Source organism: Mesoplodon mirus (assembly GCF_964341445.2).
Source record: "Mesoplodon mirus genome assembly, chromosome: 5".
Taxonomy (NCBI): Eukaryota; Metazoa; Chordata; class Mammalia; order Artiodactyla; family Ziphiidae; genus Mesoplodon; species Mesoplodon mirus.
The window spans coordinates 172382391-172402425 of NC_138980.1; the positions used below are offsets into that span (position 1 = coordinate 172382391).

The following is a 20035-nucleotide window of genomic DNA, read 5'->3' on the forward strand; positions in this document are numbered from 1 at the left end:
CCTTAGTGTTTTTGAACACTTTAAATGATAACATTACCAAACCCTATACCTGATCATGGCCCTCCCCCCTTTTTCTCTGCCTCCAAACTGGAAAGCCAAAGAGTCTAGGACCCCATGAAGACTCCTGGCACGTTCAGCCTTGAAACTGTCAAAGGTCCTCACAGATTCATCAGGTGCCTATTTTCCTTTGGAAACCAGAGGTCAAGTGTACAATGGGTGCTACTGGTCCATATCTCCCTCCTCCTGTACCTCAACTTCTTGCATCTCTTATGGAACCACCCAATTCTTTGCAAGACTGGAAGAATGGAGAAGTTCAGAAAGACCTTTCTCCAAGTGACCTTTTGTAGGCCAGCAAAAATTTAGCTCGAGTAATTTCACCACTAGAATACCAAACTGAATTTATTCTACTGTTCTTTTTGTGGTAGTCACCAGTCTCTACAGAACACAAAGGCAACAATAAAAGGACATGAAAACCAATATGGCTCAACAACAGGAAAAAGCACTCACAGACATGGTAATCTTGTCACAAAGCACACTCCCAAGCTTCGGATGGACATACCTTAAGGACAATTTTATTATCTGAAGTTGGCGTCCTCCCCACCCACAGTGCAAATTTGCAAGGATCTCCTTCAACGTGTTCTGTGACACCCAACTCTGACGTCTGGATAAAAAGACAATTACGTAATTAGGCAACAGTAAAATTCTGGCAGGATATAGAACAGAGACAAAGGAAACCGTTTTTGGTGACTTGTGCTCATGCTAGGTTGTAATGACACAGTTTTGGTTTACGCTGATACATACTCCTTAGACCTCACTTTAGTTAAAATGAGGAAATTTTGTTCTTAGGCTACACATGACGGGCTTCATCTCTTTCACTTCCTCTGAGCACCTCCACTGGAAATCCTGATGCAGGTCAACAAGCAAATCCAGAAGAAAACCAAAATACCTGGAAAGTCCTATTTCCTATAATCTGGAAAATCGAGAGTTGACTATTTTCAACCTTATAAACAATAGAATGAGTCTGTCCTAGTTGCAAAAGAGCTGCTATCACCTCCATGAACGAACTAGCTTCACAGAAGAAGCTAAATGATATTTTAAAACGCAGTTCGTTTCCACTGCGTTTATCCATAGCATTAATGTCTACTATTTCGCCAATAATGTTAAGGGCTAAGAGACAAACTTTCTCTCTATAATATGTGCATTTGCAGGAGACGCAGAACACGGAAGAGTGTAGATGAAGGTCAACATCTTCAACCTCCCCCGCAACCAGGTTCACCCCAATGCATTCTCTCCTTTCCAGCAAAGGAAGTGATTCATGATTGTGGCCTCTGAGGGAACCTTAACTTTTAAAAGATAAATTAAGTGAAGATTTATCAGCTTCTAAAACAGACTAGCTTGGTCCCTAGGGACGGATTAAGGCCAGCTAGTGAAATTATTAGCCAGCAATGCTTCGTGTTTTCTTTCCAGCTACAATATGATCTAAAATGATGTAAGGTGGGCTGTGATCCAAAAGGCAATCTCAAACAGGAAACAAGCCAAAGAAAATGGTATGCCTACCATTAGCCTGAAGTTGCAAACTCCAGATTATTATTAAGATGATTTCTACACTTGGTAGTATTCTATTACTTTGGGAATTTGATTAATACGTGGATATCATAAAAACGTCTAATGTATAAGTTGTCCAAAGTCCAAACATCTACCAATATTTATAAGTGATCTGCCATCTCTTGTGAAGAAACCAAATTCTACCGCATTTTCTATTCTCTGATTGTGATTTTTTCCTCCCCCTGCCCAGCAATTTTGTGTTGAAAGCCCTCTGAGATATCGCCCACGAAGGGAAGGCGAGGATGACACCCGCCCGAGACTTTACGGAGCGTCGACCTGTGGTTTATAGATACTCGTGTGGGGCTGCCTGGTGCTCTGGAAAAGAGCACCAGGTGTGTTTCTCTTGCTCGGAAGTACGCCGACAAGTTAAAGAAGAATTCAGATGCATCACTCTATCTACCAAGCGCTCAAGGGAGGCTGTCTCTAGGCAGGTGGGGCTGTGTATCTTTAAAACGATTTCTGCTTATAACATACATTTTCTCTAATAATGGTATTCTGCTGCTGCTTTTCATAAATGTATTTTTAATGAAAAAATCAAACTTCATCATTAAGAGCCCACAGTGAGCCACCCAGTAGGCTGCTTCAATAAATTCCAATGTCGGTGAATGAAATATGAATTATAATGATATGAGAACTTACTTAATCATAGTCTAACATGATTGACTTGATTTATAAAGCTAGTTAAGGCACACAGGAGATAAATAATTTAAGTTCACTTACAAAGTGTCTTCTTATCCTGCAGTTGGAGTCTACGGAATTTAGAAAGAGCAAGTTTCCTAAGTCTAGGGACACGCAAACTCACAAGCGCCCTCCAGTGGACTCAAGGCTGTCAGTATTTCACTGAAGAAGCTGCTTCAGAGTCACACGTTCGGAGTTAGGGAGGTTAAACTGAAGGCCACAAACAGAAATTTTTCTCTGACCACAAGAAGCTGCAACTGTGTCACCCTTAAACTTACAATTCTGAAGGCCTGTACTTACAAACAATTTGCTTTTATAAAGGTACTTGCTTCTGCCACTGGAATCTTTCACTTCTTTACTAAACACTAAGGACATTTCAAAAAGGAAGAGGTGCCGTTCTCGACCCTTTCGAATTAAGGTTTTGGGGTCCCACACTTGGAAGGATTCCTGCAGGATGAGTTCTCCCTGAGACTCAATGTTTTCATCAAACCCTAGAACACGAAAAGAAGGAGGCACACGGTCAGTTTGAAGGAAATGGAAACTGGTGCAGTAGCAGCAGTATGGCTACTTAAACCTTTGCAAAACGCCCATCCATTACATCTCCGATTCAAGTTTCCCACCTGGGCCTCTGACTACCCTTCCTTGGGGGTTTTCTCTCCTCTGGACACGAAGCTCTTCAAGCCAGTCGGTCGCGCTCTGGTCACTGGCTGCCGTTCACCGCGGCTGTCTCTTCCTGAAGTGGCCGACACCCGGGCAGGGGCTGCTAGTTACGTGCCGGCCTCCAGGGCCCCCCTCCTCTACGAGCAGAAGCCCCTCCGTGGCCGCTCAAGCCAGCACTACATTTCCCAGCCCCCCGTGTGGCCAGGAGCAGCCACACGCACGCTCACCTACGCCCGGGCCACGCAGGGAGACTCGGGCACGACTTCTGGTTTCTGCCCTTCGAGCTGTCCCCTCCCCGCTCTTTCCCCACATCCTGCTAGATGGAAGGCTAACGTGGCCTTGACACACCCTGCAGCTGGCCAACCAGCAAAACATCCAAGGAGTGGAGAGAGACCAGCTGGACAGAGCCTGAGTCCCTGGTGACGCCCTGAGGGCTGCCCACCAGCTCGGGATTTTACATCAGAGGGGGAAAAGGTGCTCTGGCTTGGCCTCTGATTTGGGGGGGGGGGTCTCTGTAACTAACAAATAGCAGCACCTCTGCCCTAACCGGGAAACTCTTCAATGTGACCAATAGTGACCACAGAGGCTGGTTAAAGCGTTTGGGGCAGGATTACTTCTTAAAGTAACTCTGTGTAACCTGATAATGAGAGTTGAGCTGTAACACAGAAATGGCTTTCTTAAACAGAAGCATTCGTGGAAATTATACTGGCGACGATCATTTCTAGGCCTATTTATCTGATTCTCTTTTTGCCACGTTCCACGCGCTGTTTGGCTGCACGGGCAGGGATGTGGAACCTGCTTGGTTCAAGGCTCTGGCAAGTGATGTGGTGGATGCAGAGATGGGGAAGGTTCGAGCGCTGTTCGGGATTTTACAATCTTGGGGGATGGGTCTACCTATCCTTCCACCTGTCCTTCTAACACAGAGACCAGGTAGCTGAAGGCAAGGGACACAAGGTGCTCCCTGGGTTCAGAGCGTGGAGTGGCTGCTCGCCAGCGAGGGGACAAGGACAGGCTTGTGACGAGGTCGAAGCATGTCATGTACTCCTTAAGGGAAGCAACGAGACCGACTACTGAAAAAAGAAGGCACCTGCACCTGATGACTCCTAACTAAACACAGAGGCACAGGACGCGGCGGGTGGTGGACAGGTGGCGTCAGCGGGAGACGGGAGGACGTACCTTCCAGCATGCTCAGGTGCATGGCGTCGTTGGCCCGCTTTGGCACGCTGAGCATCACCTCCAGGCCGTCCTTAATCTCCCCCTTCCCCTCCTCACAGCACGTGAGCAGCTCCTGTGGGAAAGCAACACCGTGAACGCGCCCAAGAGAGCAAAATGCTCCGCTACGGAGGTCTTTGCAGAAATGAAAAGAGTTTGTGAGAATCCATGACTTTCAAGATAAAAACAAACTGTGCTCAATTGGGCAGGGATTCGCATAGAGAATGAACGATAAACCTGAACTGCCTCTTAATCCAATGGATGCAAGGGTTTGTCCTGCTCCAATCAGGACGTTTCTTCAGTTCAGAGGAAACCAGAGGCAGTCAGAGATTAAAACGAAGTGAGTGTACACGTCAACTACCGAGCCTCAGAAATGACCAATAAAATATTTAGCCAGTGTAGCAAAGCACAGTCAGCTAGTGGTTACGTCCGAAGGTCACGCCAGAGTCCAATTGGTACTGCTCTGCTTGCACAGGGTCCCAGCATGATTCTGAGCCCTCTGGTGCCGTGAACACGATGTCCCCTCTGCCCTGGAGGTGCCGTCTCACAGCGGGAACAGCACCGCTGCACGGTCACCTACAGGGAAACGCTTCTTCTCTGTGCTGGGCCATTCAGAAAGCCCCAATGGTTGCAGCAGGCCTCCCCGGGCGTGATTACGTTTCAGATCTGCGTAGGGGACACCTGTCGTTAGAGGAGTGACAGCGGGACAACAGAGTCACTCTCTGGTGGCTCCAAGATATCTTCTCACCAGCGCCTATATGACTTTTATCAGGCAGTAACGGTAACAACAGCTTTCTGTGTCCGGGGGCTCAACAAGAGGGACGTGGCCCTGCATCGGCTCTGGCCATACCCTGGATGGTTTCGGGCAATGCAGCTGCCTGACAGGCCCCTCTTCTCATGGCCAGATGGTGTGCACCTATTATTCTGAGCAGCTTGGCAAAAAGTGCTTTAAAACTGCAATGCGCCGAGACTAACGTCACTGTCAGGAAACCCTCCTCGTTGGGGAGCTCGGCACAGCTCATGACTGCTCTCTTGAAGAGCCCCTGGGCAGAATAAAGTCAGGTTTATAAATTAAAGCAGAGGTTTACCAGTGAATGACTAGATGTGAGGTCACTGAGGAAGAGATCTTTACTGGAACCATGTGCTAACAACCAAACCCGTCCATCCTGAGAACGCTAAGAGGTAAACTGCCTTTGCAGAATGAGAAAGCAAAGGGCAAACATGAATATAAACAACTTGGCCTCCTGACTTTTATTTCATGTTTATAGCAACCACATATTTCTGCCGTGGTGGTCGTGAAATCACTTAATGGGGTTCTGACAGGGAAGGGCAGGAGAGCTGTTCCAATGTAAGAACGCCATAATGGTATCCCTTCCCAAAAGAATGTAGCCACTTTTTACTGTTTCTAGATTTTTTTGTATTAACAAAAAGGGTAAAAATAAGGGTTTCAGGCATTCATAACTTCATCTTCTGTATTTCTTTTATATCTAGAAAAATTACATCATCATCTCCTATTGCTGTGTTAGGACCGAACTGGGGACTTAGTTGGGGTCATGCAATGTTCTTACTGTGATGAATGGATGTGGGTATGTTCTAACGTTTAATAACATTCACCAGCCAAGGAAACGGTGGGGGAAACACCATAAGAGATAGAGTTTGTAAATTATTTTTCTTGTAGTCAAGAAAATGTGCGTCACTTATATATAATGAATTCTGTAACAACTCTTATCACAAATTCTAAGTTTTCTTCACCATTCTATTGTCAGAACTAATGATTATTTGATTTTTACAAGTGTGATTTTAACTATAATCATTCGTAACCAAGAAACAGCAGAGGTCAGTCTGATACAAGTCATACTGGGAACAATGGTACTAAATCATCCAGGATTGACAATTTTTCCTTCCTTTCTCATTTTATGTCAGGGACTAGGGTCAGTCAACAAAGTTCAGGTGCATAATCAAGAAATATACTATTATTTACCAGATGCACTGACAAATCGTTCGGGGCAATAACTGGCAATGAGTTATAAACTAACATTAATTTGCTCGGTGTTATTTCAAAAACTCAGGGTACTTTACATACATAAAACAATGTCAAAATGATAATGCACAGTGAGTAAAATTTTTCAGGCTGAAGAGGCTTCATACATACTTTTAAAAGGAGCTGATACTTTGTTATTCGCTGAACAGGTTTAATAAGGTAAGAAGAGATGGAATTGGCTAATCCGTGCCGCTGCTGTATCTCCTGAATTAAAAAAAAGCACACACACACCACTGTGTAAGTCAGATAACAGGAACTAAAAATTTACATTCATTTACCCCCATGATGAATACACACAAACCACTTTTTCTAAAGTAGAAATCACTACTGCTTCTTTTAATAAGCTCAACATAAAAATAACAAATCTCGGTCATCACTTTGAATACCGAAGACACAGTGTTTCCCCCGTATTACAGGCCTCCACGTGCAGAGGTCAAGCAGGGAAGCCAACCACTCCTGGTGCTGTCATCACTGCGCCTGCCCGGCAGTCAGACTCTCCCACTGCAGCTCCTGAAGCTTCAGCCACGTGCGCACCCTCGTCGCAGACCACACGCGACCCTCCCTACTGGAGGCTTCCTTCGTCCTCGCCGTAATGAAGTCCTCTCTCCTGCTTGCTCTCATTTGCACACCAACCTACTGTATTTGCAGTATCTTAGCTCTTGGCATCCTCCTTAGGGCATGGGTTTTTTTTAATGACTTTTGATTCCAAACAGCACATGTGCCATACGCTCAATAAGGCCTTCAATAATCCTAACTGCATAGAGCCACAGTGTTGGGTTCCACATAATGGCAAAGACCCAGGGTCGTGTGAAATATCGGAAAGAAAAGGCCTCACTGGGCTGGGAGCAGGCTTCATATTCACCCAGGCAGTGATGTGTAACTACTGGTCATGAGAATGGCAACTAAACTAGGGGCATCTACAGGCAGGGCTCCACCTCAAAAGACAGGAGCTAAAATGTATCCTCATTTCCCAGACTTTCAGAGCAGATGATCACACTCAGCCACGTACAAACATAAAGACGGAAACAAGTCTAGTATCCTCATGGCCTCAGGCACCAAATGATACGTAAAATTCGAAAGTACCTTATCTTTTATTTTTTTAAAATTTTTATTTATTTATTTTTTTTTGCGGTACCCGGGCCTCTCACTGCTGTGGCCTCTCCCGTTGCGGAGCACAGGCTCGGACACGCAGGCTCAACGGCCATGGCTCACGGGCCCAGCCACTCCGCGGCATGTGGGATCCTCCCGGACCGGGGCACGAACCCGCGTCCCCTGCATCGGCAGGCAGACTCTCAACCACTGCGCCACCAGGGAAGCCCAGTACCTTATCTTTTAATCAAAATTTATTTGGCACACATTTGACTCTGTTATGGAAACCCGAAAATTACTCTATATATTATATCATGAGGCTCCATCACCTTTCGTACTAAATAACCTCCCTGCAACATGGTCCCAAAAAAGATGAACCATGTTTACACCAATGAGAATATAATTAATGAACCTCCCAACGGTCTGAGCTGTTAAGAGTGCTATTTGTAAAATTTTACTGATAGGCCACTTTTGGAAGTTAATAACATCATGAAACTGAAATGGGAAAAATAAATGATCGAAAAAGATTCAAAGTTATTTTTTTATAGAGGGGAAAAGAAGCTTAATTTAATAGTTAATACTCATACTTTTTACACGATATTACATGTAAAAAATTAATGACTATATACAAATTGTAAGAATGACATATATACACATATATATATTAAAATCTGAATTTTTTACAGATATACAGCTTGCAGTATTTGAGAAGCATCTTTGAAAAACAGAATATAAGAATATCCCATTATAAATGTGACAGATAAAAATGGTATCATGCCATCCATTAGGTGAAAGTTATGAGTCATGCTGCATTTTATGTACACGAAATGCAACTTAGAAAATATCACAGCTTCTTTAGTAATCTATTACTTACATCAAAGTAGGATCCTGCATGCTCTAATATCAGCTGAGTAGAATCAGGCTTATTTTTGCAATATGTGACATACATCTGAAACTTGTCTGCCTATATAAACAAAAAGAAAATTAGACTATCTCTTTCAAATGACAATAAATCAAATTATGATCAACTTTTATGTAGAAAAGAAGCTGTGTGTATAAATGAAATTCAAGCCCCCAATTTAAGAAACACTACTTTATAAAGAAAGCTATTAAAATAAGAAACACATCCTGCTACTAGGACACACGTGCTCCCCTGGCCTGGAGAGTCGGGGCTGGATGCCGGCCCCTCTTCCCATGATGCTATATGCAAACGTGAGTGTCACACTTAGAGAGCAGGGCCTGATCACCAGGTCACTTGCCTCCTTCCTTCCCTCCCTCCCTCCCGGACAATCCTCCCAGGCAGGGCTGGGCACTCACGATTACCTGTGAATCCCCGGGGCCATGAAGAGGCCTGGCACACTAACTCAACATTCTATTTCAAACCATCACGACTATCAATAAAAAGCTTATTCCACATTAATAAATAGCTGGAGAATGTAATTCTTTGAGGTAAAGTCTATTTCTCTCTCTGTAGACACCAGGAGAAAATGGCGACACTTGAGAAATGAACAGTATTCCTTCCAACTTCCCTCAAAGCAACTGTGACAGAACAAGCAGTTGAGGTTTCATTACCCAGGTTACAAAGCAATGTCCAACGTCCTCTGGCAACTGTTCGTATTTTTCCAGCTCTTTTAGGAATATGCTGCAGAGACAGAAAACAATACTAAATGATTACGGTGTTTTAAAACATTTTACTAGTGAGATATGCCAGGAATTAGACCAAGCATACCGTGAATTCAATGTCCGAACTTCAGCATTTTAATCAAATGCAGTGAAAATTGTAACTTCTAGATTTTAATTTAACAAAACGTAGAGCAAGTGCTGTGAACTAGGGTAAGTTATTGCGACTTTCAAAGAGTTAACCAGTTTAGCCTTTGAACACTTTCAACAGTAGCTTACTTCTGGGAAAGTGGTATGTTTAGTAGCTAAGGACATAAGTTAGGGAGGTAAACACTCAACCTAGAGAACCCATTTAGATTCTAGCATCTTTGCTGGGGTGGTGTGCAGGGAAGCGAGGAAGACACCGCCAGCTCTGGCCCAGCATCATCTTTCCACAGGCTATTTAGGCTGCACAGACTCCACCTAGAGGAGCTTCTGCTGCCTGTTTTTTTGATCTTGAAAATAAAACCATGTTCCTCCTACGGCCTGTGGAAAGTGCACTTTATTTTGGTCACACTGCACATCGGTTCATTCCTCAGTTCCTTCCTCCTTCTTATTAGAAAAGACCAAACACCAGCCAGCAGCCCACAGAGGGCAATTCTTTCTTTTAACCCTAAGAAGTAACTGATGCAGCAGCTGATGACAAAGGCTTGAGAAAAGTTAGGGTTCCTACAAAAACAGCTTTCAGTTTTCCTAATCTCATTTCTATAGAAAGTAAATACAAAGCTGAGTCGCTGCTAAAATAGTCTCTAGAATGTCTGTCCTTGGGAAGCAAGTCTGGCAGGCTTCCTTCAAATTTCAACAAAATCACTGGAATCTATGCTTATTTATTGGAAACTTCCATTTGTCATGAAACTTCAGCACAGATTTCCAGAGTAGCTCATGAGGTCCCCAAAGGTAAAGCCACTCACTTATTGTGAAACTCATAGATTTCCTGCATGTTCCCGAAGATAATGAGCTCTTTGTTCACGATGCCGGGCGGTATCTCCTCCACACCGCTGGTCATTTCCCACAGGTAGGTCTGGCCGGGAGGGAAACAGAGAGGGTTAGATGAAAACCCACACCTCATCTTCAAGAAACAGGTGCTCCTGACCTCTGTAAATACGTACCCAGAGTTAATGTATAATTGAAGATATATCTTAACAATGCAACCTTTTGCAAAAAAACCATGAGGAACTATTTTTAAGAAATCTCAGTTGTTATTAACACTTGAGAATAGTTTCCACACTTTTCAGCTCTAAATGTATTCTCAGCTTCAAATTTTGGGATAAACCTACTCCACAAGGTACAGCAAGTATTCGTTAAACTACTGAGCATCAGCTGCCCATCATAATCGGTCGGCACGGTTCTCTGAAGCTGCTGTAAAATTCTACACGGAGGGAATGTCAGCCAGGCCATCATGTGGTAAATGGAATGAGAGGATTAGTGCTGTATCATCTCTGTAATGAGCAACAACACGCCTAGAACTTCACAGAAGTGCAGAAACACGCACAGAAGCCTGCGCGCGCACACTTCAAATCTCAAAAATAACAGCGAAACATGATTATTTTAAGAATCGTCAACAGGTAAGAATAAACAGCAACACTGTACTCCATCTAAATAAACAAGCAGAAAAACTTACTTACATCCATACACTCCCGGAGGTCTCTTACGTAAGCCTTTTCAGTTTGAATTAGCTCAGCCATTATGAACCTTAAAGCAGAGGAAAAGACAGCAACTAGTGTAGTTCACAGTCAGGAGACATGCTTATTTTAACTATTTACTTTTAGGGTCTATGAAATAATAAGGTGGTTGAAAAAGCATTAGTCAGTGACATGTTCTGGAGAATTAAAGCAAGAATAGGAGAATTAACAGTATCCAGTCACCAATTCAAAGGAAAAAACATTCTGGAAAAAATTTTGTTAAGGTACCTACTGGTCATGGTTTCTCAGCCTGGCAGTATTGACGTTTGGGGCTGGAGGATGCTTTGCTGTAGGACTGTCCTGTACATTATAAAACGCTTCGCAGCATCCCTGGCTCCGCCCACTAGATGCCAGGAGCCCTCCCCCCTCCACACTGGGTGACAACCAAACTTGTGTCCACATGTTGTCAAATGTCCCTCCAGGGGAACAAAGCTGGCCCCGACTGAGAACCACTGGTTTAGGGCAATCTTTTGTCTTTATTCATATCTAGTACAGTTTACTAATTAGCAACTTCCAAACAGCTGCACTTCTGTTATTCATTTCTTCTCCTTAGTATTATTACTCATGACCTACTGATGACAAATGACACTAAACCAACTTGTCAACAACATAGGAAATGGGGGTGCATGGACAAAAACAACAAGATACTGTTTCTGCGTCAGGTGATAAGGGGACAGTGGACACAGTGGCATTTTTGCTGTAAAAACTAAGCACATGCAGAGCAATGAAAAGTATTAACACTGCTTGATTTCAAAGCACACACAGAAGTAAGCATCTTTGTCCAAGTGACATTTTCTTCACTTTTTCAATGAATCCTGGCAGGTTCTTAAAGACAAGCTTACTCTTTCCTGCGGGCAGATTTCCGTTTTTCTTCATTAAGTTCATGAGCGGCATCGCGGAGTTTCACCTCTGACCCGGGGATACTGGCCGGAATGATATCTAGCTGAAGACTTTTACTCTGTGAAATAAGGGAGTTAATGAACTTCAGTTAATTAAATCGACAAACAGTACAAAGAAGAGAACAGTGATTTATTCAGTTTGCACAAAGCAATTTACCGATTTGTTGGAATCTGAAGAAATCCCCAGGGCTTTCTCCAAAGAGGTCCTGTACTTCTCCATCCGCAGAGAGAAATCTCTGTACCTCTTATCCACTGCAGTGACACATTTTTTTATCTCTGCCGCATGGGCATGCCCCTTTTCACAAAAGCCATCAGCCAGCTGTATCAATAGCTTCACTCTCTCTTTGGTTTGCTGCAAAAAAACAACAGGAAAGTATTGTGAAGCAAATGAACCCAACTGCCAGAAACCAGAAACACAGTGGCAACTTGCCTACAACTCTGAGCTCTGAACAGGAAAGTAATTGCTGGTGACAGAAACTCAGACTGGAGCCCTAAGTCCACCCGATTCACCTCCCCGATCCTAGACTGGCTCCGTTTCCTCAGCTCTTCTGCAATGAATGGCATTTTCATGACCTCGAGGAAAAAGTCTGGACTGTCTTTGGACAGTGTCTTCACCTGGTAGATGCTCAGTCACTCTGCAGAATGAACAAGTGGATGCTCACTCAGGACAGCCTCTACATTCCACGACTCTCCTCCTGTGAAGGTCACAGGTACTGCTTATAGACACCTCTTGCCTTACGCTTGTTTATTCTGTGTCCCCAGTTAGACCGAAAGCCCTTTTAGGGCAGCAGCCGTCTGAGATTTTCGTTCTCCTGGAACCTATGTGGCCAAGCCCCCGCCGCCGCCCCCCGCAGATACTCAACCAAATCCCTGATGCCTCAGCATCACAGCACGCGCTCGCTGCTTCTTTAATTCTCAGGAGACCCGGAGGAAAAGTCACGACTAGGGAAGTTGCCTTCATAGAGGTATTTAAAACTTAGTCCCTGTTTTAAAACTCTCTCTCAGAAATACACTTATTTCATTTTATATGCACATAGAAAGATCTTTAAGGATGACTTCCCTACTTTTATAGCTAAGGATAACCATAAAACACTGGTCCGATAGATAGATGGATAGGTACGTACATACATACATACGGCAGTGATTTCACTCAAATCTGATTCTTCAACAGATTTTTCGTCACATCCATTTCATTTATTATTTCACTCATTATGACTTATTACTTGTATCATTTGTTGTAACCATTTCATTCAGTCCTTAGGGTTCCTTCAACATTCCCCCTGGCACTTCATATGAATATAGTTACTCTTCTGCTATGGAACCTACTTTTCTCAGTTAGGCTTTAACTAGAAAATCTTTATGACTAACACTCAGGAAATTGACTTTAAAAATCCCCCAAAGGAAGGAGGTCAGGGTTCAAAACCTGGATAAACTATCTTCCTTTGTACAATAAAAGTTTTGAGCAGAGTTCACTAGGCAGCCTGCAGAGCCAGCTGTGAACATCCTCAGACTCTACACGAACGCCCCCCGGGCTCCTCCACAGGGTCCGGCTTGCCCACCATCCCTCCAGGCTTGCTGGCCTCCGCCTCTGTGCACCGGTGCCCCTTCCGCCCGGAATGCTGTTCCCCCGGACGTCTCCATGGTTCCTTCACGCTTTGCTCGAATAAAGGCCACTTCTCACCGGCCTCCCTAACCCTCACGACTGCCACGCGCCGCCCTGCCCCGCAGCACACCTCACCCTCCCCAGAGGTGTAATTCACTTGCTAAGATCACTGCCGGTCTCTCTCCTGGTTAGAACGTACCTGCCAGCAGCCGGGGACATGTGCTTACTCTGCTCACTAGTATCTCACATACCTTCTACGTGTCTGGCACATGGTGGCCATCTACCAAATATTTATTGAGATAATAAATTAACATTGGGTCCTTTATGCAAGTGTGTATACACCTGCAACTTTAATGGGAGTGGCAGTTACTTTTAACTGGCATGAATACATACTTTACAAAAAAAACTACAGGAAAACAGAACTCCAGAGACATTAATACCTCTGTGAAAAAAACTGCTATTGCAAATTGTATAAAAGCTGTTGATTGGAGAAAGTCAGCCAAACAAAACACTCTGAAAGTTTTTAGGGCCTTCATCTTGTGTGGAAATGAACTCAAGTAGAGTGAGCTGAAAGGAAAATACCCGTCAAACAAACCTTCTGACTTGTGATCAACATGATACCTTTCTGGTTAAGACAAGCCTAATTATATATCAAGGAAGTAAGAAATCAAAGCTTCAGACTTGGAAGCATAAATTCCAAAAGGGATTTAAGTTAGAAACATTATTAAATTTTACTATCAAAGAGAATTAACATGGCTGATACAGGATTTTTAAAAAATCAGGTTGCCTAAGGAAGGTTTTGCTGTTTACCAAGATATGAATCTTCTGAAAAGCACAGGGAAGTTGTGTTTTACCACCATTTAAGCATTTCTTTTCCAATGTCATGAATGACATCAGTGGAGGGCACTGCAAACAGCCGACCCTTGAACAACTCAGGGGTTGGGGTGCTGACCCCTGAGCCTCACTTCTCACCCCGCCCCCACGCAGTCCACATCCGAGGCTTCAATGGGATCAGGCAGTACTACAGTATGTATTTGTTGACAAAAATCTGAGTATAAGTGGACCCACACAGTTCAACCCCGTGCTGTCCAAGGGCCCCTTAATCTTTAAGGGGTTATTTTATGCTTTAAGCAGTGGGGACATAGAAGTGAACATAAAAAAGATAATGCATCTTACCTACATTAAAACAGAAAACAAAAGCCACCAAGAAACTAAAGGCAGATTTTCATATATGTCAAAAACACATCACAAAACAGACCAGTTGCAAGCATGTGACACCAATAGGCTGATTCTATGAAATTAGATACAGAACAAAAGGTTTCCTATAGGCAAAGCCTGGTAGATCTATAAATCTTCCATCTGTAAACTTCATTTAAACAAAAATGCTCATCAGATAGTCAAAGGCTTCTTGAGGAGACCCGCCGAAGCCTCTCTATCAAAGATGGCAACCCTTCCCTCCCCTGTGGCTTTTTCTCTTATTATTTAACATATATGTATATATATTTACTCATTTATCATGCTATTGCTCGTTTCTCTAACTAGAACGTGCAGTCCATGAGCTCCGCACCAATGAGTGGTTCCTGGTATACTGTAGCGTCCAATAAATAACTGCTGAGTGCAGGAACGGTGTGATCAAAATTAAGTAGGAGGGGGCTTCCATGGTGGCGCAGTGGTTGAGAGTCCGCCTGCCGATGAAGAGGACGTGGGTTCATGCCCCGGTCTGGGAAGATCCCACATGCCGCGGAGCGGCTGGGCCCGCGAGCCATGGCCACTGAGCCTGCGCGTCTGGAGCCTGTGCTCCGCAACGGGAGAGACCACAACAGTGAGAGGCCCGCGTACCACAAAAAAAAAAAAAAAATTAAGTAGGACGAACCTGCTAATCCATGAACCTTTTATAACGGTGTATTTTTATTTTAACTGGTATTTTTAAAATGCATTCACAGAATTCAAAATTCAAAAGGTACAAAAGGACACAAAGTGAAAAGCCTTCTCACTCCACATTCACCTGTTACCTGTATCAGCTTCATGTGCACCACCCCCGAGATGTTTTATTATACACAAGCAAGTGCGTGTATGTATAATATATGTGTATTTTTCCCCTTCCCGTTTTTGCATAAATGCCTATGATAAGCACTGCGTGGCACCTAGCATTTTCATTTAACAACTCTTGCTTATCCTTCACTATCAGGACACAGTTGCCTCCTTGTTTGTATAAGAGATTGTTATGAAGGCAGATTTTTATTTTTGAAGAGTACAAATATAATTTGAACAGCCTCACCTTTAGGCATAAGCAAGGGACTGGAGAAAAATAAAGGCAGACCGAACGTTTAAGTCCACATGCTCACAAGAGCTTTACTCATCATGTTCTCAGGTAATCAGAAACCCAGAAAGGATGCATATTCAATGGTCTCAGACACTTTCTAGCAAAGTAAGGCATTTGGCACAGGGGACAAAGTTGAGAAGGTCTTAGTAAGGCAGTGGGTTTCAAACTTGAGTGTGCATACAAACCACCTGGAGAGCTTGTTAGAAATGCTCCTCTTCAAGCCTTGCTCCCAGAGAGTCCAAGTCAGTAGTGCCTGGTGAGGACAGAAATCTACTTTTAAGTAAACACCCATGGTCCAGATGTCGGTAGTGCTTAAAAGCATTTTGAGAAATTACTGCCTTGAGTTGCAAAGGAATCAAGCTGAGTCTTAATCAGATAGTGAGGTTTCATTTCCAGTAACCTTAAAAATGTTACAATACTAATTATGTAACTACTGAACTGGAAGATGTCATGTCAGAACGAAGGATTTTCTAGCTAACAAGAGAAAAATGACTTCTTAGAAGACATTAAGACAGAGATAGAAGGTGAGCAACAGCATCATTTCAACACGAGAAACCACATGATGTCTCCAAGCACCAAGGCAGGTGGTTTCTGATTAAAAGAAAAGGAGCCAGAAACCAAAGAAAAAATGCTAAGAAAAAACCCTAAGAGGCGCTCTTTTCAAAACCTATCAGTTCCTCTTAGCAAAACTAATTCAATAAACCCAACAAAAGAAACAGCTCTATTTGGGAAATAGAAAGATCAGATGTCACCTATGATTTTATATGCTTCTTTTTTTTAATAAAATACAGGCAAAAATATGCCCGTTACTGGGGCTTCCCTGGTGGCGCAGTGGTTGAGAGTCCGCCTGCCGATGCAGGGGACGCGGGTTCGTGCCCCGGTCCGGGAAGATCCCACATGCCACGGAGCGGCTGGGCCCGTGAGCCGTGGCCGCTGGGCCTGCACGTCCAGAGCCTGTGCTCCACAGCGGGAGAGGCCACAACAGTGAGAGTCCCGCGTACCGCAAAAAAAAAAAAATATATGCCTGTTACTGCTCCTTCTTCCCAAAACCACAACCCAAGTCTGAGGAAATGGCAAAACTAGAAATAATGGGAAAATCCCTTTGTACGTGCTCCACTGGTGGCACAAAGCTGCCACGCTACTCAGCTCTAGATGACGACATTCCCACCACAACCTGTGTGCATCGCATGGCGTCCCCTGGAGTTGGGCAGTGAACAGCTGTCTGGCTGTACACATGGATTACAGAGTGGAGCATCCATGGAAATTTAAGTCAGTGCAAAGGAGCAAAGCTTAAATCTACCTGAGTGTATCTTAGGCATTTTCTCACTATCTATAACCAAAGGACATTCAATGAAACAAATATAAATCATATAAGGCACATAATAACTGTATTTACTATCCAATTATTAACAAAAAATAAGAATTATACGGCCAAACATGTGCTGCAGCTAGAGGAAGGAAAAGATATGATCCTTACCTGCAGAGGTATGACAGGTCAGCTCCCCTCAACCGAGCGGGCGGGGGCCCCCTTGGAGCGTTCATGGCCCCTCTGGGCGGGGCTCGCCCTACCCAAATGCTCCTGCTGCCAGGCCTCCCCATTGAGCCCCGCTAGACTGTGTGCCCTCCAGAACAGAGGCCAGGGGTCCCCACAGCCCGGTACCGAGAGCCAGAATGGAAAATGTACACTTACAGCTCGGGGTGGAGGGCAGCTGAGAAGAGAGCCCCAGGAAGAAGGAACAGCAGGAGTCAGAAGTTGTTACAGAATGTATCAAAAGGGAAAAATAAACATAATACAAAGTAGCTCTTGTCATTCTAAATGATTTAAAAATTCCCCACGGATATGTTTTCAAAGCCAAGGGCCACACAAGAAATTCAATCTTTTTACTTTATAGGAACACTTTTTTTTTTAAGTTTTAATTTTATATTGGAGTATACCCAACTAACAATGCTGTGATAGTTTCAGGCGCACAGCAAAGCGACTCAGCCATATATACACGAGTCCATTCGCCCAGACTCCCCTCCCATTCAGGCTGCCACATAACACTGAGCAGAGTTCCCTGTGCTATACAGTAGGTCCTTGTTGGTTATCCTTTTTAAATATAGTAGTACATATACACCACTTCTTTTTTTGTTGTTTTTTTCAATATAACCTTTTATTCTATTTTATTTTTTTAACATCTTTATTGGAGGGTAATTGTGTTACATTGTTGTGTTAGTTTCTGCTGTATAACAAAGTGAATCAGCTGTACGTACACATATATCCCCGTATCTCCTCCCTCTTGCGTCTCCCTCCCGCCCTCCCTATCCCACCCCTCTAGCTGGTCACAAAGCACCAAGCTGATCTCCCTGTGCTACACGGCTGCTTCCCACTAGCTATCTATTTTACATTTGGTAGTGTATATATGTCCATGCCACTCTCTCACTTCGTCCCAGCTTACACTTCCCCCTCCCTGTGTCCTCAAGTCCATTCTCTATGTCTGCGTCTTTATTCCTGTCCTGCCCCTAGGTTCTTCAGACCCCTTTTTTTTTTTTTTTTTAGATTCCATACATATGTGTTAGCATACAGTATTTGTTTTTCTCTTTCTGACTTACTTCATTCTGTATGACAGACTCTAGGTCCATCCACCTCACTACAAATAACTCAATTTCATTTCTTTTTATGGCTGAATAATATTCCATTGTATATATGTGCCACATCTTCATTATACATTCATCTGTCGATGGACACTTCGGTTGCTTCCATGTCCTGGCTACTGTAAACAGAGCTACAATGAACACTGTGGTACATGACTCTTTTTGAATTATAGTTTTCTCAGTGTATATGCCCAGTAGTGAGAATGCTGGGTCATATGGTAGGTCTATTTTTAGTTTTTTAAGGAACTTCCATACTGTTCTCCATAGTGGCCGTATCAATTTATATTCCCACCAATGGTGCAAGAGGGTTCCCTTTTCTCCAAACCCTCTCCAGCATTTATTGTTTGTAGATTTTTTGATGATGGCCATTCTTACGGGTGTGAGGTGATAACTCAATGTAGTTTTGATTTGCATTTCTCTAATGATTAGTGATGTTGAGCATCCTTTCATGCGTTTGTTGGCAGTCTGTATATCTACTTTGGAGAAATGTCTATTTAGGTCTTCTGCCCATTTTTGGATTGGGTTGTTTGTTTTTTTGATATTGAGCTGCATGAGCTGCTTCTATATTTTGGAGATTAATCCTCTGTCCACTGCTTCGTTTGCAAATATTTTCTCCCATTCTGAGGGTTGTCTTTTCATCTTATGGTTTTCTTTGCTGTGCAAAAGTTTTTAAGTTTCATTAGGTCCCATTGGTTTATTTTTGTTTTTATATCCATTTCTCCAGGAGGTGGGTCAAAAGGATCTTGCTGTGATTTATGTCACAGAGTGTCCTGCCTATGTTTTCCTCCAAGAGTTTTACACTGTCTGGCCTTCAATTTAGGTCTTTAATCCATTTGGAGTTTATTTTTGTGTATGGTGTTAGGGAGTCTTCTAATTTCATTCTTTTACATGTAGCTGTCCAGTTTGCCCAGTACCACTTACGGAAGAGGCTGTCTTTTGTCCATTGTATATTCTTGCCTCATTTATCATGGGTTTATCTCTGGGCTTTCTATGCTGTACCACTGATCTATATTTCTGTTTCTGTGCCAGTACCACACTGTCTTCATTACTGTAGCTTGTAGTATACTCTGAAGTCAGGGAACCTGATTGCTCCAGCTCCATTTTTCTTTCTCAAGATTGTTTTGGCTATTTGGGGTCTTCTGTGTTTCCATACAAACTGTGATATCTTTTGCTCTAGTTCTGTGAAAAATGCCTTTGGTAATTTGATAGGGATTGCACTGAATCTGTAGATTGCTTTGGGCAGTATACTCATTTTCACAATGTTGATTCTTCCAATCCAAGAACATGGTATATCTCTCCATGTGTTTGTATCATCTTTAATTTCTTTCATGAGTGTCTTATAATTTTCTTCATACAGATCTTCTGTCTCCTTAGGTAAGTTTATTCCTAGATATTTTATTCTTTTTGTTGCAATGGTAAATGGGAGTGTTTCCTTAATTTCTCTTTCCGATTTTTCATCATTAGTGTATAGGAATGCAAGAGATTTCTGTGCATTAATTTTGTATCCTGCAACCTTACCAAATTCATTGATTAGTTCTAGTAATTTTCTGCTGGCATCTTCAGGATTATCTATGTATAGTATAATGTCATCTGCAAACAGTGACAGTTTTACTTCTTCTTTTCCAATTTGTATTCCTTTTATTTCTTCTTCTTCTCTGATTGCTGTGGCTAAAACTTCCAAAACTATGTCAAATAATACTGGTGAAAGTGGGCAACCTTGTCTTGTCCCTCATCTTACTGGAAATGGTTTCAGTTTTTCACCATTGAGAACGGTGCTGGCTGTGGGTTTGTCACATATGGCCTTTATTATGTTGAGGTAAGTTCCCGCTACGCCTACTTTCTGGAGAGTTTTTATCGTAAATGGGTGTTAAATTTTGTCAAAAGCTTTTTCTGCATCTATTGAGATGATCATATGGTTTTGCTCCTTCAATTTGTTAATATGGTGTATCA

General features: G+C 43.1%; 1 protein-coding gene across 3 annotated transcripts in view; it reads right to left on the minus strand.

Moving 5' to 3' along the window:
- The window catches only part of TRIO (trio Rho guanine nucleotide exchange factor), a gene marked incomplete at its 5' end in the record, with an annotated part of 386080 nt that overhangs the window by 101157 nt on the left and 264888 nt on the right, over positions 1 to 20035 (minus strand). For all 3 annotated transcript variants that reach the window (XM_082621961.1, XM_082621962.1, XM_082621960.1), the window contains 10 exons: positions 560 to 661; positions 2584 to 2774; positions 4120 to 4231; positions 6308 to 6400; positions 8160 to 8249; positions 8858 to 8927; positions 9856 to 9965; positions 10570 to 10636; positions 11469 to 11584; positions 11683 to 11877. In XM_082621961.1, coding sequence (XP_082478087.1) covers positions 560 to 661; positions 2584 to 2774; positions 4120 to 4231; positions 6308 to 6400; positions 8160 to 8249; positions 8858 to 8927; positions 9856 to 9965; positions 10570 to 10636; positions 11469 to 11584; positions 11683 to 11877 — 1146 coding nt within the window. The remainder of the gene's footprint in view (positions 1 to 559; positions 662 to 2583; positions 2775 to 4119; positions 4232 to 6307; positions 6401 to 8159; positions 8250 to 8857; positions 8928 to 9855; positions 9966 to 10569; positions 10637 to 11468; positions 11585 to 11682; positions 11878 to 20035) is intronic.